The sequence below is a fragment of the Protomyctophum parallelum genome, assembly GCF_964188405.1.
Source record: "Protomyctophum parallelum genome assembly, chromosome: 18".
In the NCBI taxonomy this organism is placed as follows: domain Eukaryota; kingdom Metazoa; phylum Chordata; class Actinopteri; order Myctophiformes; family Myctophidae; genus Protomyctophum; species Protomyctophum parallelum.
Window position 1 is genome coordinate 36,949,316 of NC_139716.1, and position 24,255 is coordinate 36,973,570.

Sequence of the window (24,255 nt, forward strand, 5' to 3'; positions counted from 1 at the left end):
ATGTGCGAGTGTGTGCGTGTGTCTCTGTGCGTGTGTGTGTGTGTGTGTGTGTGTGTGTGTGTGTGTGTGTGTGTGTGTGTGTGTGTGTGTGTGTGTGTGTGTGTGTGTGTGCGTGCACGTGTGAGCGCTGTCTGCAATTATGTGTATGGTTCGTCTGCCAGTGGTGGAAAAAGTACTCACATGTTTTACTTATAAAGTCAAAGTATCAATACTGCAATGCGGAAACACACACGTATACAGTGTATCCAGTGTTCGAATGTAACTATAAAGTATGTTATTACTTAAAGTAATATTATTACTTTTTTCCAGTAACTAACATAAGTAATTACTTTACAATGTGAGTAATAATATTACTAATATGTTACTCTTTTCCAAAAGTAACTTGTTACTAGTTTCACGAACCTTGGTGGTACTGTGGCTGTGGGCTTGAGTGTTTATTAAAATGCTTTCTGTGCCAGCTATAGCCATTAGCATTTATGAAGTTCCCAGTGCCACCATCCACCATTCCACCATTCCACCGCCGCGGAGATGCGAAACATAAACAAGGCACAGATCAAGCAGGAAGTGGCCTCGGTTTCCCAGAAGCCTTAGGAATCGAGCGTCAGTGTTTTTTACTCTGGTTTTAACAGTCAAACTGTTAAAACCAGAGTAGCCTTTCTCTCAGCTTCATGACAAACAGTTTCATATCAGTATATCAGTACACTTGTTTATACATTCCGCCAGGCGATTAGGGCAGCGGCCAGTCTGCTGAAGCTTCTAGGTGGAAATGTAGCCATAACATCTCTGCTTATATCGCGATTCGGGAAGAAACCACATAACTCCAAAATGTTCATTTTTCAGGAAGATTTTTTCCAGGAAATTAAGAAAACCTTATATTTTGCAAAACAAAGCAACACTGCCTCATCAAAGTTGATGTTGTGACTTTAGATATTGCCAATGACTTGCATGAGAGGGGGAGACGTGGTGAAGGCAGCTGCTTTAACAGCCAGTTTGAAGGTCCAATAGAGGGTATGCGCATGCATGCTTAAAGTGATTGGCACGTCGAGTGGCAAAGCAACATGCAAAGTGAGTTTAACATTGTTTAATGTTGTTTAATGCATTCAGATAGGACTTGTCTGTGTGGATGTCTGGGCTGTCAAGGCCAACAAGTAGTTTTTTGCCACTCAGTAGGCGTTCCTGCATAATTTCCTGGTTTGATGATGATGTCACGCGCATACCCTCTATTGAGTTAAGAGGTCTTGTCCAAAGCGTTTTTAATACATTCCATTGGTTCAATATTTTTTTAAACAAAACACACAGACAGTAAAGGGTGTTCAATAGCATAGCATTGATTTATGCAAAAAAATCTAAAACCTAAAAAATGGAGTTGGTGTCCTCCCGACAGCAACAATATCTAAGAGAGGAGAATACTCTGTACCAGGTTCAGAGAAATGGCTGCTGACCAGAATAGATGGAACATAAGAACATGATTCATAAAAACAGATTTATATTTAAAGCTAAATTAGTAGGCGTTCAGAGAACGAACACAGAGACAGACCGGGGTCCCAGAGATTAAAAGAAAGAGAAAGAAATCATATGAAATTGGGGTCCTTGGATTAATGCATCTTTGAAATGCAAAAGGTTGAGAACCATCAGTCCGGAGAATGGAAGTACTATCTCTCTCTCTCATCTCTCCATAATTATGTATTTATAGGTAATTTAAATTAATGTTTCCTCCTTTATTCCCGTCCAGCTTCTTTTTATTATTCAGTCTCTCTCTCTCTCTCATTATGTGTGCCCATGGGAGGCGTACTGGTGTTGTTGGTTGGAGGATGGTTGTCACCCCCCAGAGGGACAAGGTGACCATCTGTTGGTAAAGTGACACCACTGGTGGGATAGCGGGGGGACACATCCAGCACCGAGGGGGGGGGGTCAGAGAGTGGCAGAGAGCGCGACAGCCGCATTTATATGGATTGGAGGAGCCTCACAAAGCGAAGCCATTAGCCATCATCGATCAAAGCGATACATAAGCCCCTCCCCATCATCACCCTTTGGTTCGTCCAAAAAACCCTACACCGCAGTGTGGTAAACAGGGATTCCGTGCCTTGTGGCCTCCCATGAACTAAGAGTTCATCATAGCCTTCATTTCAACTCAGAGTACAGACCTGTATGCCATGATGGTTTTTGGCAGCAAATTGTGATTTTTGTTTTAGTCATATAGGGCTCCATTTTCGTCACCGCTAAACCACCGCTAATCCCTACATTTCTTTGCCCTTTTTTACTATTTTGCAAAACATTTTATAGTTAAAATAGTTTAATAGTTAAAATGGCCAGTCTACAAGCTCACAACGTGTCAATGTAGATTGGCTAGTTGAACTATTCAAAAAAAATCAAAATAGTAAAAGAAAGGGCAAAGAAGTTTAGGGATAAGGGGTTTAGCGGTAATGAAAATGGAGCCCATATACTGTAGTCTCTTGACTCATTTAGTTTTAGTCACATTTTAGTCACCTGGAATGTCTTAATGTTAGTCTAGCTTTAGGCAACTACATAGCCTATCATACGATTTTAGTCGACTAAATCTACAGTCGATTCAGTCGAACAAAATGTATTTTAGTTGGCGGGCCTTGATGCCGCCGTAATAGCCAATCTACAAGTCCACAATGCGTCGCCGTCGAGCTTGTAGATCGGCTATTTTCAGCATGCAACTAATTGTAAAATGACTTATACTGGATCTCTTGTCCACTAGTCCCTTCCTAACATTTTAGACTAGTTTTTATTTGACGACGAAATTTTCAGTATATTTAGTCTTAGTGTTAGTCATCATAGCTTGTTTTTCATTTAGCTTCCATTTAGTTTTCGTCAGTGAAAAAAGGTAGTCGACGAACATTTTTTGTCTTAGTTTTAGTCGACGAAATCAACACTGCTTGTGGTGGACAAAATGTCCCCCACATTTAGCTCTGAGTGAACATGACAGGTCTGTAACTCCCGGATGCAGTGATGTAAAGGAAACGTGCATTTACTCAAGTACTAGTGCTTAAGTACAATTTGTAGGTACTTTTACTTTACTGGAGTAGGCTATTTCCAATTTTCAGTAGCCTACTGTTACTTCTACTCCACTACATCTCAGAGGAAAATATTGTACTATTACTCCACTACAATTAATTAAAAACTTTAGTTCCTAGTTACTTTGTATATTTTGATTACTTACATGCCTATATCACTCCTTTTCATGGAGAATAGGCTGTTGACTACAATCCTCTATCCTGGGTCTTCTTTTCCAGCTGTTTCCATGTCAGTCCACATGCACTGCTTGATGTCAGTCTCACGGTCACTTTCTTGGGCCTTGCGGGTTAAGGGCTTGTCCAGAGCATTGGCTGATCCAACGCCACCTCCTTCTCTTCCAGTGGTGTATCAGACCATGCGCAATATGGACATTTCCTATACATACTGCCTACCGCGAGTACTGGCAACTAGGAAACGTGGGTTAAAGTTAGGGTTAGGGGGTTGGGTTAGTAATAGGGTTAGTAGTCAGACAACACAACCAACAAATTTGCATCAGACAGATTAATGGCTGACAACAACAACGTCAATTATGTAGGAGAAGTCCATACTGGCTCCATTGCATGGTCTTGATGACAGCTATTAAATTGTCTGATAACATCCGAAAACTGCTATAGGCCGACGATCTCTGGCTCTCAGCCAGACCTCGTTAATCTTTATTGTGTTTGGCCAGCGGACACTCACAGACAGCTGTAGATGACTGTTTGTATGTACCTTCATCGTTGTTGTCTCCACCAGGCCAAAGGCATGGGGAGAGATGTTTTGCACTCCGTCCGTCAGTGCGTCCGTCCATCTAATCTCCGGCACCGTTAACCCGGTCGATGCCAAACTTCGCACACACACTCCCTGGATGCCAACGATGAACCTCTGCCCCAATTTTTCCAGAACGGCCTGTTATAGCGCCACCAGGAGGCCACTTTTGTAAAACTTTTTTTTTTTTAAATATTACTCATCCAGATTTTGTCAAAAGATCCCGCAAATCGTTACACAGTATCTCTATAGTCATGTGCTCAAGACGGATCCGTCCGATATTTCATATTCCATCCTGATTGGCTAACATTGGCTTTGCAGGATTTGCAGGATTGGCCCGTTTTGAACAAAAAGCCTCAAATCATGAACGCAGCGTGCAATGTACGTTAAATCTTTCACGCACTTTCCTACTAGGCTAAGGAATATATCCCACCCTTTTCACATTGGCCTGTTATAGCGCCACTAACAGGTGGATTTTTGCAAAACACATTTTTTTGAACAAAATGCCTCAAATCATCCAATTGCCATCCAAGGTTTAAGAAGAAATGGCATCCTTTTCACATTGGCCTATTATACGCCACCAGGAATCCACAACCTGAAACCCTCGGGGCACTTTTTTTTCTAGTTGTCTTTGTTGTCCTCCACGTCTCTGATCCGTACAATAGCATGCACTGGCTCTGATAGCTTTGTCCGCTGGCTGATTTCTTGAGAGCTCCTTGTGGTCTTGAGTTGCCTTGCCGATTCTGGCTCTGACGTCTGCATGCAGCCGTGCCGCCCTGTCCCTGATTTTCTATGACACTGCCTACAGGCCTATGTGAACTAGCTTTTACTTTCACTATAGATTTGTATTATTATTACAAAACACATAACCACTTCAGCCCTGTATACTTATAGGCTATTTTTTATACATTTTGAACTTGTGAAAAGGGACATTTGCACAATGACTACTTTTAGTTGTTGTACTTTAAGATCATTTTGATATACATTTGTACTTTTGCTCTTACTTGTAACATTGCAGCATTGATACTTTTACATAATATGTATTGTACCACCCCTTTGAGAAGCACCACCACTATACTGGATGGACCATAAATGTGTTTTTAGTATTGGTACAGACAGTCAGAAGGCCCATTGCACGTTTTATTGGTTAATGATTGTTGGGCCTTGGGAGATTGGTTGTGTATTGCGGGCTGTCGGTTGAAAAACTTGTATATGTATCAAACAGTTTAAATATGGAGATACAAGGTTTTGTGCCTGACAGTTCGATAGCTCATGCATTGATTTGTTTTGTTAGATCTGTGTATAAGACTAATGGATTTGAGCTCTATGATGCTGAAGAATAATCAGTCATCAACAATGGAAAATGTAATAGCCCATATCATCATAGGACAGGCTATATATGTAGCACATTATGCGAATATCATAATATGGGCTACCTTGTGGATTTTTGTGAAAAAATACAAATCAAACAAGGCCCTTTGTGAAAGAAAACAGGAAAAAGTGAAAATGCGGTTTAGTATTCCCCCGGAAGAGGATATATCTATAGATAGATATATTCACTGATGTACAGTAAACAACAAACTGTTATCCCATATAAGGCTTATGAGGAGTGGCGTAATTCAACACACACACACACACACACACACACACACACACTGGAATGGCTTAGGGTTGACGACAGAGTACAGCATCTTGCAATGGGTCTGGTCCACAAGATTCGATACACCACCAAGATATACCCATGTACCTGTCTAAATACTTCCTTAATGTCAACGAAGTCCACACCCACAACACCATGAGGGAGTTCAACAAACCATGTGCAACCCAGATTTGGCACAAACAAGGAACTAAACTATGCCACCAAAATGTGGAACACCCTGCCAACAGTCATTAAGACATGCGAATCCCTTGACTCCTTCAAAACCGCTCTCAAAGGGCACCTGCAATTCGAAATTGGCCTCGGTAAAATCTGCCCCCCCCCCCCCCCCCCCCCACACACACACACACACACACAACTCTTTCCCCCTCACTATATGTTTTCCTGTCCCTTTTTACCAGCTGATGCTTTCCTGTTCTTTAGCTAAACTGTTAACAGTTTTTGTATTGACTTTGTAATTGTGCTTGAAATGTACTGTAGCCTAATTCTGCAAACTGTTAATAAATACTTCAATCAATCAATCAAACACACGCACACACACACGCGCGCGCGCGCGCGCACACACACACACACACACACACACACACACACACACACACACACACAGACACAGAGAGAGAGAGAGAGAGAGAGAGAGAGAGAGAAGGGGGGCGGTGTTGCCTGTCTGACAACAAACGCACTCTTCAGCCGACAGCCGGAGTCCCGTAATGCGCTCATCATGTCGGAAGCGCTCCATATCATAGCCCACTTTATCGCTTTCAATGTGAGACGAATCGGCATTCACACACACTCCGGATAAAGTGGTCTGCTCAGCTGTGTCGTTACTGGCGTTCCGTCCGCGCGGAACGGTGCAAGGTTACAATTTAAACCGCCCCAGATGGGCAGATGATAATAATAATAATCCGTATAGAGATTGTTTAATGTCGATATCGTTTCGGCGGTTTCGCTAAATATGGACGATTGCTGCTATTCCCCCGAATGCGAGAGGATGGAAGCATGGCTCGACGACCACTTGGAGTTCACACACTCCTACTTCATCAGGAAAGCGTCCAGGTAATGATAGAGGGATGGTCGGGATGGTGACATCCCCACATTTATGCCGTGTTTACTCGACGCGGAGCGACCGTTTATCTATTGGTTGTGCCTTGCATGTTGTTGGGCATGTTATAAACTCGGGTTTGTGTTTAGTCTTTCTCTATCATTTCGTATCTGATCCCTGTTGGTTGGTTGTTGGTTGGTTGCCACTTTGACAGGTGGCGTTTTGTATACCTGGTGACTGGTGTTGTGTGGCGTACGTTTTGTCTTTTTGGGGTGGGGGGGATCCCCTCACCCCAATAACTCATAACTAAGAGCGTTCGAATGTAACCAAATGGACCCGGGCCGTACGAGTCAATTTGGTTTCGTTCGAACTCTGTTAAGAATGTTACAGCCCCCGTGAGGTTACATTTGGAAGCCGGCACCTTCTCCAGAGGGTCACCTGGCAGCTGTGTGTACCCTCACTTTGAGAGCCCTCATGCCGATCTCTCCAGTGCGCTTTTTACGCAGCAGCACAGCACCCTCTGACGCGCTCAATATTATAATACTGTATAGCAGTTGTGACTTTGGTTTGTGTGCGTGTGTGTGTGTGTGTGTGTGTGTGTGTGTGTGTGTGTGTGTGTGTGTGTGTGTGTGTGTGTGTGTGTGTGTGTGTGTGTGCGTGTGTGTGTGTGCGTGCTTGTTTTACTATAGGTACTACTGCACAATCACTCAAGCTATACGCACTCTTAAACAGGGTTACACAGGGACCTATAATCATTAACTTTTATTGTCACCATTGATTCAGTTCAACTGGAATTAGGTCCCTGCTTCTCCTTACTGTATGTACAGTAGCGTTTTGTTTTCTTTCTTCCAAGCAACTGCCTGCAAAGTAAACTGAAAATTGTGTTGTTGTTGTTAATTATAACCTAATGAATGGCAATAGCCATTCATAACCTTTCCCAGTAGAGTCAGTAGGCCTACAAACGTGAGCTATATACTTCATTAACTCACTAAAATCGAATACCACTCATTTTCAACATTGCACTGTCATAAAATTATATATATGGGGTCATGTGATCAGTGACATCACTCTGCAGGCCAGAGAGTATATAGCCTACACCGACGTGATGTCACTGGTCACATGACCCTATTTCCAAACAACTCTAAGGTATATTACATATGAATGACATATAGTTCAATGTTGAAAATGAGTGCTATTCTAAATCAGTGGTTCCCAATTTGAGAAGATATGCCAAGGACCCCCATAAACCCCCATAATCCCCATAAGAAGATCTTTACGGCTCTAGCAGTGATTCTCAACCCGTTTCAATTCAAGGACCCCCAGTTTGACATGTCTACAGACCCCCGTTAAATGGCATTTCAATCTCCGGGACCCCAATTTAAATAGTAAAATCAATGCTAATTTAACTCTGAGAGTGTACAAATGGAACCAAATGGACCCTGATGGGTCCATTTGTACACTCTTGAGAGTCACAGACCCACAAGGGTACATTTGTTTCCAAACTATGATTTAGCTGCATGGGGACTCCTGAAACTCTCTCAAGGACCCCTGGGGGGGGGGTCCCCGGAAACCACTTTGGGAACCACTGTTCTAACTAACATAGGCTCATTTTCCTACTCGTCCCAAATGACTTGACATGGGGTCTATATATTTGTGCAGAAATGCCTCTCTGTTGTCTAGTTTCCCCAGCAGACCCCAGCAGCCCTCATAGAATAGAGCGGAGCCCATTATATTATATGCATAAGTGATTCTATTTTCATGAATCTGTTATTAGTTGTCATTTACAAACACATCCGTGCCTTGGTTGTTTTGTGTGAGCACCAAGGCACAACTGCCACTCAAAGTGACTGTGATGGCACATCACAGTGCATCTTTTCCGGGACATGCTAGAACACATAACATCTGTTTAGCAGACTGTGGTGGCTCGTGTGCGACAACCAAGGCCTAGACATGTTTGTAATGACAACTATATATTAATTAACAGAGTGATGAACACATAAATCACTTTTGAACACAATAATGGCGTAAGAAGCAATATGCTTATGTGCTGTTTACTCTATATGGTATGAGGGGGCTGCTGGGGGAAAATGGACTACAGGGGCAATTCTGCAAAATAGACCCCATCACCCTATACATGGAAAGTCCTAATTGGGATCAATATATGTAGGAAAAATATAGCTGCAAGCAGCGATAAGATGGGACCAATCAATAAGCCCCTTTAGGCTGCTCAACAGTGCCACTTTAGGTCACCCAGTGGTATTGCAGCTGTCCTTTCCCCAAACAGACAGACAGACAGACAGACAGACGAGGCATGAGTTATGCCTTATCAAAGTGCCTGTTATCGCTGCTTGCAGCTATCCATATGTTTTGTACACATTTTCACATACAAACTTCTCTTCAACTGGGATTTCAGATAATGGTCCATACATTTCAGGCAAATTGCTCAGAAATAATCCTGGCAGAAAATCAGTATGGTAGATCCTCTATGTATTAGGGGCAGAAGAAGAAGAATTTTCATAAAACTGCAATTTTTATTGGCTCATAAAACCTAATTTTTTTTCACTGTACTGTACTAATTTTCTTTTGTCGATATACAGTAGGTCCAAGGTTCACGTGTAGAAATTGTCGTGCATTTTGATCAAAGATCCCGGGAGGATTTCAATTCAAAATGGTGGGAAATCTAAAGGTCAGAGGTCAAAAGTCAGAACACAAAAGTTGTTCGGCATGAGGAGACGCATATGTGTGTCGATGTTTTCATGAGCTATGCCTGTTCAAAGTTAGCATTTTCAATTGAGTGCTATAGCGTCATCCTTTGGCCAATGGTCGTGGGCTTCACATCATCTCTGTTTGGCATATCCCTCTACCATATTCTTGAAAACCGACTGCACGGTTAAGCCAGAACTGCTATTTTTGGTGGAAGAAGGAGAATAAAAAAACAGTCCCTTCGGGCATGGTCCCTTAAATGAGTCTATGTTATTTAGTCTGGAGTTGTCCATTAACTGAGTTTCTCTAGAACAGTATGCAGCCACTGCCAGTGTTTTTGAGCATTCCTATCTTTCAAGACCCAAAGCATATATTTTGTTATATGACTATGTAAACGCCTTCCGCGATGTTCCATTCTTTAGTTATTGGCAGTTGAATATGGCTTGTTTGTTTTCATAAAAAGTGCTGTCTAGGAACAGAAAGCAGAGGAAAAAATATTTTTGTTAAATGTTATACTAAACTTTTCCAGCTTTTGTTTTGATCACATTTTTTTCTCCTTTTCCCCCCCGGTTGTCCTCTGATCCGGAAGCCATAGATTAACTCACAGGTTGCGGAAGAGCCATAGACTGAAAACACTGATTGACGTCAATGGTGGTTAAGAGTTGGATTTGAAATTACGTATATTAATGTCAATGGTGGTCAATGAATTCAGTTTGCAAAATTCAGTGGTATACGATTATACAATGATGCTAAAAGGATAACACAAGACAAGACACGTGCACAGAATCCACAGAAGGCCTATTTAAGCAAAGTCTTCCAAACACACACACACACACACACACACACACACACACACACACACACACACACACACCAATAACTGTTTAGAATGCTGAAAAATCCTAGCATGACTCAGCTGCACACTTCTATAATTCATGCTCCGTCACATGACGGCGTGCCACGTGCTCGGAAATAGCCAATCTAGTCTACAACGTGTCGCCTTTGTGACGTGTTGTGGCCTTGTCGATCGTCTATTTCCGACGTCTGGCTTTCAAGTGGCCATATCTGGACATTGAATCAGGCTGGCATCTTGTCCCACATAGCCCTTTGCATGCAGGCAGGGGATGAATTTATTCCAGTCTAGCACCACTTATCCACTTTGATCCACTTTAAGACCACGACAACTTTAACAAAGTTTTCTTTCCATGGTCTTAATGGCAAAAGACAATCCCCTCTATGATCGCAACTGAAGTTTCCATAAAAAGCTCGGAGGCACAATTTTGTCAGAAGGCGGTGACTGGTGACATTATTTTCTTCTTGCAGTGCTGCATGTTTCCGTTCTTCAGTGTACTGCACAGAAAATAATCTGTAATCTTATAAGCTTATGGACATGGCTGGCAGACATTCCATAGACTTGACCTGCATGCAAATGAAATCATAACAGCCCTAAACAAACATTAAAGTCCATAGACTTTGCTGGCAAATGTTTTTTTGTTTGTTAAAAAAGCTCTAAACAAACATTAAAAGTCCACAGGACGTAATTTCGGAAAAACAATGCGAAAACAAAACAGTAATCTTCAAGGTATTTTCATGTCTAGGACGCCCACATTAATATGTAATTGCCTACAGACACCCCCCCCTCCCCCCCATGTGAAAAGATTTGTGTTGTGAAAATTCTTCAAAGATATTCCACACTTTGAGAAGCACTGACAAAAAATAGAATAAAATCCAAACAAACTCAGAGACCTTGGATTCACTGGCTTCATAGAGATGTGCATACATCAGCAGCCCATGTGGTTGTGTCCTGGTTTCAGGGGCATCAATCTCTCTCTCTCTCTCTCTCTCTCTCTCTCTCTTTCTCTCTCTCTCTCTCTCTCTCTCTCTCTCTCTCTCTATCTCTCTCTCTCTCTCTCTCTCTCTTTCTCTCTCTCAGAGAGGTTATCGATTCAGCTCACACCTCCGCTGGATACATTAGAGGCTACAGCTAGGGCCTCTTTGGGGAAATGCTAGGGGCGGCAGTGGATCAGGGGTAGAGCGGCCACTTGGGAACCGGAAGGTTCCCCGTTCAAACCCGGGCTACCCCAGAGTTAGTGTCGAAGTGTCCTTGAGCAAGAATCTGAACCCCTCATTGCTCCCGATGAGCAGGATGGTGCCTTGCATGGTTTCCTCCGCCATGTGTGTGTGTGAATGGGTGAATGTAATGCACAATCTATGTAAAGCGTATAGCCTTAAATAGTAGGTAACATGTTTGGCACTACTTTCCCCAATTTTATTGTGTAATAATTGTGAACACAATGGTCAATACAACTATAGTGTCATTGTGTGTACTTTGGGAGCTGTCAGAAGAAGGAGGTAACAACTCCCGAAGCACCGCCCATTCACCTCGGAAAGTCACGAGTCAATATGGCGCGTCATCAAGGGGGGTTATTGTCGGGCCCCCATAGGATTAGATTGAAAAGTGGCTGTGGGAATTACCATATTAAACACTCTACTAAGGGAGTAAATATATAACTTTGTTAACGACCATGACCGGGGATATTTCGGCTATCACACGTTGTGTTTTCTTAATAATTGAGCAGACCATTTTTGCAATATTCATAGTGAAACAGGGCTAGCGTCGGTGGCTAGTTGCGAGGGGCGTGTCTTAACTTTCTCCAGGCTGGTTACAGCGGGCCACTGAGAGACAGCTATCCCAGAATGAGTGCTTCTCTGTGGGTACTATAGTAGGCTATAAGCGGGGTGACTTGGCATGATTATTATGGAGGGTTTTTTTCTAGACAAATGATGACAACATAGGATTAATACGGGACATGAAGCATATTCATGAGGGAAAGTTGATAATTAGAAGAAAGACTTTAATAACATAAAACATAATAACATTTAAACGTGGACCCTGTTGTAAACAAGTATAATGCTTTATCAGTGTGTCGTCCACTCCACAGTAATTGTATTGAGTTGTGCTTTCATGTTAAATGTACCCATTCTGCAAACTGTTAATACACACTTAATTAATTAAATTTTCGTCCACATAATGTTGCTGCATACTGTAGTGTAGTGTGCGCCCGCCGCCCGGCATCCTGGCAGTCGATGGGCGTGTCAAGTTAGCATTCCACCGAGACAAGATTTCGACCTCCCTTGATGACGCTGCGGTGCGCGTCATCAGGCAACCCGAAGTTTATTTCTCCAAAATGGCGGATGTCGATCATTTCAGTTGATAAAGCTAAAATATCAAATGTGGCTCCTCCCCAAAAAATGTTTTATAAATAGTTGACATACTTAAGGGTTTTCTGAGAGACGTGTGTCAACAGTTTAGCAAATAAATAATATGTTACCCTCTCTTTAAAGGTGCTATATTTATGCACCATTTAACATTTATGTTCCAGTATGCCCGTGGGTTCAATCAGGACTGAATCAGACTGGGTTCATGTGAAGGTGACCCCCCCCACATTTATATGCATTTGAAAAGATTATGCACCAGGGAGGGAGTGGGAAGATTTGCGTTGCAAATGTTCAAAGTGATTCCACATTCCCTACAATATCAAAAAATTGCTACACTGGCAAATAGCCAACGTTGCACAATTGGTCCTTCATATGCACACTAGAGAGTATGCACATGCATGCTTTTCCCATCAGGACACGCCCCCCTCATCTAGAGTGAGCAGCATGGAGTGTTGGAGTTTGGAAGTGCTCGTTGGAAATCACTCAACCACCCTACATACCACCTGTTTCTAAATGTCACATAATGCAGGAGGCAGCAAAATGTTATTGAAAACAAGCACTTCCAAACTCTACAAAAACTTTGAAGATAGAAAGAGGATAATTCAAGCTTTTCGTTCAGCTGATGTTGATGAGTTTAACATTGTTTAATGCAATCAGACAGGACTTTTCTGTTTGGATGAATGGCCTGTCAAGGCCAGAAAGTAGTTTTTTGCCACTCAGTGGGCGTTCCCGCATAACTTCCAGGTATGATGATGTCAGTCATGCGCATACCATCTATTGGTCCTCTCTTTTTTTTAAAGATTCGTTTTTGGCTTTTGTGCCTTTATTGATAGTTACAGTGAAGACAAACAGGAAATAGGGAGAGAGACATTCAGCAAAGGTAGTCATGAACAGGCCTCAAACACGCAACGCGCTGTCAGGCCAGAGCCTATATGTGGCATGCGCCTGGACCACTTTGCCAGCGGGTCCTCTCTAATTATCATGATAACATGTTAGGCTGGTAGCATTTGTGTCTACTTTTAAAATGTATTCAGGTGTCTAACTCACCGTTCTCTCTCTCTCTCTCTCTCTCTCTCTCTCTCTCTCTCTCTCTCTCTCTCTCTCTCTCTCTCTCTCTCTCTGGCCAATGGAAATGGAGATCGGGAGCGGTTTGGCCAATATTTCACTTCTTTTTTTTTGAGTGGTGCAACCACTCCAAGGAACAGCAATGTCCGTGTTAACCTATGTGACACACACACACACACACACACACACACACACACACACACACACACACACACACACACACACACACACACACACACACACACACACATACACTAAAAGCACTCATACTTTGCCAGATAGGATGGCATTTCCACTGGCACACGGGGCTGGCATGCACCCTCTCCTCCTGGCCTGTACAGAGCAGTGTGTTGGGGCTGGCTCTGGGCCTAATCTATCCCAACCGTGGCTGATTTCATGCCTGGTGACGTTTACTGTGTGCAGCTTGGGCTGGGCAATTAACCCAAAACATATAAAAAAACAACAACATTTAACCAATTACCGTCTCAGTCGTGCTCAGTATAGGTGAGTCGAATAATCGAGAAGCAATTACGGTTTTAATTTAATTTAATTGTATGTATGTATGTATCAACGAATGTACATGAAAACGTTCTAGTAGGTGTTTATTTTAGCCCCTCCTATGTCCAGTTTTGAGGGTGTGTAAACACAAACTTTGTCCCAGTACAAACATTAAATGTCATTGATAATGAATGGCCAGTTTTACTTCATTGTCCTAACACAAACATTAAATGCATGCCATTGATAATGAATGGCCAGTTTTGAGTGTTTGTGTAAACACAAACATTGAAGACGAAGGTGAGGAGTGGAGGCAAATTCTAATTGGCCAGAATGAGATGATGAGAACTGAAAACTGAACAGATCTTTTTATTTTTGAGTATATTAATCTATAGTGTAGATTTTTCTCCTAACACAAACATTAAATGCCATTGACAATGAATGGAGAATTTACATCATGTGTCTGAGCAAATCAGCTATTTTTGTCCTACACAAAGATGAAATTCCCATTGACAATGAATGGATCATGTATGATGATAAGAGCACCCCTCACTTCACACGGGTGTGATTTGTATTGATTTAGTTTCAACCCTTTTCACATCAAGGTCCATTATTTATTCTGCATTTGAGATTTAGCCTCGTTAGGAGAGATACTGTAACAGGCAGACATTGATAAAAATAACAATTCTTCTACATTCTCTCATTTTGTATACACTTCTTGCAAATTAAATTAAGTAACACCGATGTTTAACAATAATTTTACTCTTGAGAGTGTAAAATGAAACCAAATGGACCTGTACGGGTCCATTTGGTTTCATTTTACACTCTCAGTTAAAGCTCTATAAGGGTCCATTTGGCTGCCAACTCTCCATCATTTAGCTGGGGACCACCTGGAACCCCCTCAAGGACCACTGGTGGTCCCCGGACCACTGGTTGAGAACCACTGGACTAAATCGATTAGTACTCTGATTAACCACTTAACCCTGCGTTATATACCTCATTGTAGAATGGTAGCTTGTGGAAATAGCAGATCTACAAGCTCACGACGCGTTGTGATCTCGTAGATGTACTATTTTCGCCATCAACCCATTCAAACCGGGAAAGCATCTGTGTCATTTTAGATTTTAGTCTGTTACGTAGTGGTGTGGTGAGGACCCAAGAGCAGGACAGTGATCAAAGGTGAACAGAATTATATCACAAACTAACATGATACCAAACAATAATCCAACAGGGATCAAATGTTAGAAGACATTTTGTAGAATACGGCATAACCGGGCGTGCAATGTGCATAATGAGTCCTAATTAGAATATTTTGATGCCAATACTTCTGTATAAAGTTTGAACACCAGACTTTCCAGAGCGTTTCTACTGTACATTGTGGTATTGATCCTTTTATGTAAAATCTGTAGTTGTTCCACCACTGGTTTTTTGGGCTGGCTCGTGGCCTGATCTGTCATTCGGTCCTGAAACCGTGGCTAATTTCATGGCGGGTGACTTTTACTGCCTGCAGGCCTCACAGTGAGGCCTTGCTGCTGCTGCTCAGGTGAACAGAGCCCTTTGACTGTTTTAAAGAAAGAAAAACACATCGGGACATGAACTCACAAAGCTTAACTTGCTCATTGATTTGCTGTATTTAAATGGTAAATGGTGCATTTATATAGTGCCTTTATCCAAGGCGCTTTACATAGTGCATTACATTCACCCATTCACACACACATTCATACACCGATTGCAGCGGAAGCCATGCAAGGTACCAACCAGCACATCAGAGGCAATTTGGGGTTCATTGTCTTGCCCAAGGAGTAGACAGGAGGAGCCGGGATTCAAACCGCCGACCCATGGATCATTGGACGACCTGCTCTACCTCCTGAGCCACGGTCGCTATTTTGCTCATGCTGGAATCCAGAGAGAGGGGTGTGTGTGTGTGTGTGTGTGTGTGTGTGTGTGTGTGTGTGTGTGTGTGTGTGTGTGTGTGTGTGTGTGTGTGTGTGTGTGTGTGTGTGTGTGTGTGTGTGTGTGTGTGTGTGTGTGTGTGTGTGTGTGTGTGTGTGTGTGTGTGTGTGTGTGTGTGTGTTTTGTGTGCGTGTGCGTGCATTGACTGGACAATGTGTCGGCTGATTGGAGAGAGCATCCATAATTGTGTTAAGGTTGTTATTCGCAGTGTGCCTCCTCCTTGACACCCACACACACATTTAATTTGTTCCAGCAAATAACCGCATTAGCTGTGGCGGCCACGGCACGCAGTCGCGCAGTGCACCCACTCACACAAACACTCAAAATGTCATTCTCCCTTTTATTTCTCTATCGCCTGACATTTGCATATGGCACACATATTTTCACTGTTGTCGGGCAGAAATCTCTCAGCTCCATGTTCCAACTTCGGAAATTCCAACTTGTTTTTCGTAAATAGGCTCTATGCACTGTCAGCAGCTGTATTGTTTGGCTCCACGCCATTCTGGTCAAACGGAGTCAGTAGAGGACAGTGACCGAGCAAGAATTCAATATACAGTATATAAAAAAATGCTAGTCTAACTCGTTCTTGGCACTATGAGACATTGGGCCAAAACGTGTCTAAACTAGTTCTTGGCAGCTAATGTTGAATCAAATGTTTTATTCTGAGGGTCCCTGGAACGAAATGTTTTCAGATGGGGGTCGGCGGCCAAATGCATAATATAATTTTGGACCTTGACATGAAATAGTTTGAGAACCACTGACATATAGAAACATAGGTTCTTCAGAGCACTGTCAGGATTTAGAAGACCTCTTGTAGAATCTGGTCTCAGGTCTTAAAGGGTCTAATAAGCCAATGGTTACCAAAGTGGGGTCCGGGGACCCCCAGGCGTCCTTGAGGGAGTTCCAGGGCGTCCCCAGCTAAATTATAGTTTGGAACCAAATGGACCCTTACGGGTCTGTAACTCTGAGAGTGTACAAATGGAACCAAATGGACCTCAAGAGTTAAATTAACATTGATTTTACAATATAAATTGAAGATCGCAGAGATGGAAATGCCATTAAACTGAAACGGGTTGAGAATCACTGCTATGGAGCCGTAAAACTCTTCTCTTATGGGGCGGTCCCTTCATGGCATACCTTTTCACATGGGGGGGTCCGCAGGCTAATTAGTGTCAATTAGAGGGTCCTTAGAGGGAACCACTCTAATAAGCCATGTGTTTGTGTGTCCCACAGGGAGATGGTGAACGCCTGGTTCGCTGAGCGTGTCCACACCGTGCAGCCCTCCTCCACGACCAAAGAAGCCCACCACCACCACCACCAGCCCCCCTCCTCCTCCCCCTCGGACCCCTGCTCCTCTCCGGCGGCGCCGGCCTCTTCCTCCGGCACTCCGTCCTTCACCGCCACCATCACGTTCCTCCCCTCCTCCGCCCTTGCCCTGCACGACGGGCGCTCGCCGTCGCCCGCCAGCCCCGCGCCCGGGACCCCCACCCGCAAGATCTCCGCCTCGGAGTTCGACCGGCCCCTCAGGTATATACGGCATACCAGTGTTGATTTATTCATCGTACTCTTGAGTCAAATTTTCTAGTTTTCTTTCTCTCTCGATGTAATTGGCCTAAAAAACGAGGTCGTCCTGTAATCGCGCTTTAGGGTTTTTTTGCCACAGATTACCGCTGAAACCAGTGTTATGAATTGAGTGTTTCATGCAATACACACGAGATGGAGGAACGGCGTGGCCATCTCGGACCAACAGAGTTGTTCAAAAGCTGGCCAAAGACCTGATTGTTACTGGTATAAGAAATACCAAGACATTACAATTTATTTTAAATTTTGTTACTGTTTTAGCAAAAGGCCGATGCACAGGTTGTGACAGGTGCGCAGGGCAATAGAGCATATATTAAAAAGGGTTTATAGAAACGATTATAGAAACATTTAAAAATCAACGAGTCTTGAAAAATGGGGGTTTCTATTTCGTTTTTGTCAGTGAAAAAAGGTAGTTGGCGAAAAATAATTGGTCGTAGTTTTAGTCTACGAAATCAGCGCCTATGTTGTCATTCCAAAAAAAAATTCCGTCATCGTTTTTAGCCGACCAAATCAACCCTTCTATCTATGTATCTCATCTCATCTCTAGGCCCATCGTGGTCAAGGACGCAGAGGGCTCGCTGACCTTCGTGAGCGACTCCGACCTCCGCGAGCCGACGGCGCCGCCGCCCCACCACCACCACCTGCGCGTCGCCCAGGCCATGGGTGAGGGCGGGGGAGGAGGAGGAGGTTTGGGGGACGTGGGCAAAGAAGGAGGACGGTGCGGCGGGGGCACGTGGGAGGGGGGCATCAGCGAGGGGGACCGCTGCGCCCGGCTGCTGGAGCTGGTCCGCGACGTGTCCAGCCACCTGGACGTGACGTCGCTCTGCCACCGCATATTCATGCACATCAACGGGATGATCGCCGCCGACCGCTACTCGCTCTTCCTGGTACGGGGGGGGGGGGGGAGATCAACATTAATGTGAAGAAACATTCAAGTGAATGTAATACACCATCTATGTAAAGCGCTTTGGATAAGAAGCGTTATATAAATAAATAAATAATAAATGGACGATTTAACTATTTAACATTAACAACCTCTTCCTGGGGGATCCTGAGGCACGTAAGCTGGCTCCTTTTCCAAGTCAAGGAGCACCGTTTATTGAAAGCCATTAAGCCATTTTAAAAATGCATTGCGAGGCGCTGTGCGCTTGTAGATCCACTATTTTCACAACTTTTGTGCAACACTGTATGATGAAGAAAGGCTCTAATTTAGGAAGATACAAGATACAAGGTTCCTGCCGGACAGTAATGACATATGCTGTAGTAACGACTAAAATGTACAGAGCTGCTTTACCCAGATTGAAAGGTATATCAACATATAAACCTTCCAAGTCTAAATGGGTTAAGAACCCAAGGCCGATTCTGTACAAAATGCCTTCTAAAACCAGTAGTTCCGGTAGTACTTTCTTTTATAATATTTCATTGTGTGTAAGGCTCCAAACAAAGACATGCAGACACACGTCTATGTGCTTTTCCCAGCCTTAATTTGACAGGTACAGACCGGAAACATGCCGGGAGAGTGTATTAGTGGAGTGACACGTTCAGCCGTATCTTGAAAGGGCTCACCTAGCCCTATAACATGACAGACTGCCCAGTGCCCACCCAGATATTCCTGCTGGTCAGGGGAATCAAACTGACAACTTCCAGCAACAAGGGCACTTCCAATTTCCAATACTGTTACTTCTATTCACAGGCAAATATTTGCCTCTGAGAAATATACTTTTACTCCACTACAATTATTTGAAAACTTTCTAGTTACTAGTTACTTTGTAGATTTTGATTATTACAAAACATACATTACCCACTTCATGTGACAACCAGGTATAGTCTGGTGACCACCGGAGAGACGGGTGACAGCCGGAATGTAGACGGCACCCGGATGAGCAGTATGGGTTAGCGCCCCAGCCTGTGTCCTCCGTGAGGAGGAAGCCCAACAAACGCTCGGTGAGGCCTTTAGGAGGGCCATTCAAGCAGCAAGCAGAGACCACCTTCTCGCTCGGGTGGAGTCTGCGGAACCATTGCCCACCACTCCTGAACGAAGTGTCTGGTGCTGGGACTCTGGTGCAACGCACAGGTCCTGGGCCTGGTGAGAGCAGGAGTGGACCTGGTGAGACGTAGGAGGGGCCCGGACACATCACTGTGCCCCAAGGATACGTCCCAGGTGCATCCATGCAATGTTTTTTGTTATAGAAAACTTTATAGTTACTATAGTTACTTTGTAGATTTTGATTATTACAAAACATACATTACCCACTTCAGCCCTATATTCATATATTATATTACCATTTGAAAATAGCCAATCTACAATGCGTCACATAATAAAGATATCTGCTATTTTCAAAAGATTTGTATACATTTGAAAACAAAGTAAATTTTGAATTCTGGACTTCTTTTACTTGTAACAGAGTATTTCTTCCAGCAACAACCTTCTGGCAACAAGGGCACCCCCCTAACCATTAGGCCACTGCGGCCCCATAAACCCTACTGTTATTGCATGTCAAATCTACAGCAAATCTACAAGCTCGCGTTATTACGACATGCCCAGAAAAGGGAAAGCTGGGATTCACATGGCTAATTTTAAACATTCTACACTCTTGTCTCTCATAATGTCTTCCCCGACTGTTAAAATATATGTTGTTTAGGGTTATTTTTTTATGAGCTCACTTTAATTCGACCCTATGGCGCACTTAATAAGGAATTCTCCCTCACCACGATGGCAGAGCCAAGCGTAAAAGGCCCCTTGAGGCCTGTGTGGGAAACAACATTAAGTATAACCCCTTTTTTGAATGACTTCTGCATTATTACTACAGTCACAGTACGAGGACATGTGCGTGCCACTGCGTGGAGGTGTTTCTCAACCCAAGAGTCGGTCTCATTCAAAGTGCAATTCAACGCAACATAATCCAGTGGTTAATTGGTTATCAAACATTTTCCTGTCAATGATCCGGCCCCTCAACATTGATCATTTGGCCGCAGACCCCCATTCAAAAAGATTTGTTTAGAAACCCCGACAAGGGAAGAATTGTGAAAAAGGAGGAACTAACTAACCAGGTGCTCAGTGGAGATAGCAAGATGTGATAATGATGAAAAGGTGCTCACACGGATCAAATATGGGATCAAGACATAGATAAAAAGAGAAGGATACGGGCACACAAAGTTAAGAAATGAGGAACGCCTTTATTAAATTAAAAAGGCAACTGCCAACATGTTTCGACAGGTCTTCATCAGGGCCTGATGGTTTCCTGCTGTGGTTGAAAGAGCGCAGTGTGAACGCAAACGCAGCAAGTTAAAAATGCAAGAACCTAGTTCAACTGTAGATTTAGTCGACTATAATTTTACTAAAACTAGACTAAAATTTTATACAAAAATAAATGCTGTCAAAATCAATGCTGGTTTGATGTCACTTCCTCCCGGCAGGTGGGGGAGGACAGCTCCAACAGGAAGTTCCTGGTGAGCCGTCTGTTTGACGTGGCGGAGGGCTCGACGCTGGAGGAGTCGTCCAATAGCTGCATCCGCCTGGAGTGGAACAAGGGCATTGTGGGACATGTGGCGGCCACGGGAAAGCCCCTCAACATCAAGAACGCGTATGAGGTGAGACAACCCCCCCTTCCTCTCTCTCTCTCTCTCTCTCTCGGGTCATCACCCCCTTGTGTTTAACCTTAAATTCAGTTATTTCATGCATAATTAATTATTGTATGCAGTCATTCAATTATTAACCACTTCGGTGGCATCCCTATTCTGGTAATGTCATCATAGGCAAACATTTTCCCACATTTTCTCTTTTTGCCCCCAAACAAAATAGTGAAAGTAGTGTCAAGCGACACATTGAGAGCTTTCTGTCTGTCTGTCTGTCTGTCTGTCTGTCTGTCTGTCTGTCTGTCTGTCTGTCTGTCTGTCTGTCTGTCTGTCTGTCTGTCTGTCTGTCTACCCCCCCTTCTCTCTTAATTTGCGGTAGTATCAGGTATCGTACCATTGTGGCTAGCATGGAAGCTGAGATTTTGGTGATGAATGTAATGGAGGTGTGCGTGTGTGCGTGCGTGTGTGCGTGTGTGTGTGTGTGTGTGTGTGTGTGTGTGTGTGTGTGTGTGTGTGTGTGCGCGTGCCTGCGTGCCTGCGTGCGTGTACCCGTGCTTTTGCGTGGAAGTAGGCAGTGTTTGCACTGGGTCTGTCGCTGGAGGGTCTTTGCTGACAGAGCACAGACCTACTATACACCCTGACCACACACACACACACACACACACACACACACACTAGGTTACACACACACACACACGCATACCTTTTTCTCTCTTTCTCTTAGAAGTAAGCCTGAGTTATAGGCCTACTTATTGGCGTGCCGTTGCTCATGCACCGCGCCCATGTTTTCAATGCGAGAGTTTGAACCGGGCTGCATATTTTCACCAAATAAGAGCACCAGCACCAGCTCTTATTTTCATGAGTTTGGGAGGCAAGAAACACCTTCCTGGGGTTGTTATGTGGGTAAAATGTTATCTATGTTTTTAGATATTTTAGTATTTTAAAGTGTCCATGATGTCATGGACACTGGTCTCACTTCCTCCCTGGACTACATCAAGGTATATGAAATGGAGGTCATTTTCGCAATCACGCAATTCCAGACGGCAGATTCGTCGCATGGGAGCCAAACTGCACCCGGAATTTGGGCAGAATGCACTGGAGGCAACGAGAGCTCAGTGACCAGCTCATATGACACATTATTGTCTGCTGTGTTGCTTTTCGATGTGTACAATGTGTCATTTTATAGAGGTATCTAAAGAGAAAAAAGTACATTTCTGAACGTTTCTGAAGTATCGTGAGACTGTCCACCGTTTCCTGTCTGGCAGCCAAATCTCGCGATTCCCCCGGAACAGAAACGATATTATGCTGCCTCAAATAAAATGATGTACTGTGCACTCTGTGCACATCGAAAAGCGATTAGAAAACAAACTGATATGTCTTCTTTTATATGCCTGAACCGATTATGACACAAGTCTCAATGGTTCATAAATAATGTTTGTTATGAGCTGGTCAAGCTTGCTCCATTCACTGCTTTGTATTCATGTACCCGGTAACTTCCGGTGCGAGATTTGGCTCCCATGAAAGTGTCATGGTGCAGCACAGTCTCAGTAAGACAGCCCTCCCCCTCTCCACAAGGTGGGATGAGTGCCGCAAAGCATTGTGGTAATTGTAGTAATCCAGCAGTGATACCAGAGACCATGACATCACAGACACATCACATCACTTTGAAATACTAAAATATCTAAAAACCTATATTACCCACATAAAACCCCCAGCTGGAAAGTGTTTCTTGTCACTCAAACATCATTGAAAAAATATCTGGTTGCAAAAGGGGTGAAGTTGCCCTTTAACAGTGGAATAACATTAATAGTGGCAATTTAGCAGATCTAGATGTGACGCGTTATTACCGCGCTATTACCATTTTCTTTTTTCATGTATGAAATATGAACGTTGTCGTCCCCACACACAAAGTGTGTATTTTCTGGAATGTGTCCAGTAGTCCGTCTCCAAACCCCCTGCCTCACTTTGTTCTCGGGTCAAATGTCAGCACTGTGACCTCTGGGAGTCTGTAGGCGCTTGTGACCTTTGACCTTTTGGTGTCAAAGGTTGCGAACTTTGCCCCCACTCTTGTGTGATGATGATATCTGAGTGGTATAGTCGCTGTCTTACCCCAGCCAGACTTTTAGCTATATTTCACTCAGTTAGCCAAAACATGCAGTTTTTCCCAAAATTCCAGCTATTTCATAATTTTGTTAGTTTCAGCGAAAAATAATACCCCCCCCCCCCTCCCCCCTTTGGGAGGTGGGTTCGAGACCACCCCAATCAACCATCAGTTGTTTCTCTGTTCATGTGTTATTCTTGGTCAAACCATTGATTACGACGTCCGTCCTCTGCCATAATTATAGCCTGCTGGGGTAATGCAATCACAAGCGTTTTGTTAGCGGAGGAGTGCATGCACTCCACTGTGTGTGTGTGTGTGTGTGTGTGTGCATGCGTACGTGCGCGCGTTTGTGCTGTGTGTATGACGGAGAGAGTGTTTGCTTGCATGAGAGTTTGTGATTTCTGTCCTGCACTCTGAGCACCTCCGTATGTGCCCCCCTATGGAGCGCCAGCTGTAAAAAGAAGAATGTGTGTGTGTGTGTGTGTGTGTGTGTGTGTGTGTGTGTGTGTGTGTGTGTGTGTGTGTGTGTGTGTGCGTGTGCGTGTGCGCATCTGCGTGTTCTTGTACATCTGGTCTAAATCGCCCCAGGATGAATCGAGGAAAAGTTATTGAGTTATTTGTAATAAAGTTATTGAGTTATTTGTAATAAAGGCAAGTGGATAGTATGTACAGAGAAAACAGAGCATGCATGCGTGCACGTTGTGAGCTTGTACATAGGATATTTTCAGCATACAACCAAGTGTAAAACCAGTCATTACGACGCCATCAAGGCCTGCCAATATATATACTTTTCATCAACAAGACCTAGTGACTATAATGCCTACAGACAGACAGACAGACAGAATAATTCTGCCTACCAAATACACACATATATATATATATATATATATATATATATATATATATATATACTGTGTGTACTATATATATATATATTGACTATTTGAGTCCAATGGCATACACCTAAAGATATTTACTGCCGCTCGCATTGTTACTCAGGAGTGACGCAAGCAATAAAACATGAGAAGGGGTGCTTTGTCGTGGTTATTGGCACCCGGCTGTGCTGTGGCATCGGCC

General features: G+C 43.5%; 1 protein-coding gene across 3 annotated transcripts in view; it reads left to right on the top strand.

The window, feature by feature from the left end:
• Window positions 1-24,255, top strand: part of pde5ab (phosphodiesterase 5A, cGMP-specific, b) — a 120,260-nt gene that overhangs the window by 34,396 nt on the left and 61,609 nt on the right. For 2 of the 3 annotated variants that reach the window (XR_014570645.1, XM_083788604.1), the window contains exons 1-4: window positions 6,146-6,499; window positions 17,154-17,447; window positions 18,049-18,388; window positions 20,919-21,092. Coding sequence is in view for 2 of the 3 variants with exons in the window: in XM_083788604.1 (XP_083644730.1) it covers window positions 6,399-6,499; window positions 17,154-17,447; window positions 18,049-18,388; window positions 20,919-21,092 (909 nt within the window). In the remaining variant the exon portion in view is untranslated. Of the gene's footprint in view, window positions 1-6,145; window positions 6,500-17,153; window positions 17,448-18,048; window positions 18,389-20,918; window positions 21,093-24,255 lie in introns of those variants that run through there. The other variant, XM_083788605.1, reaches the window with a different exon arrangement.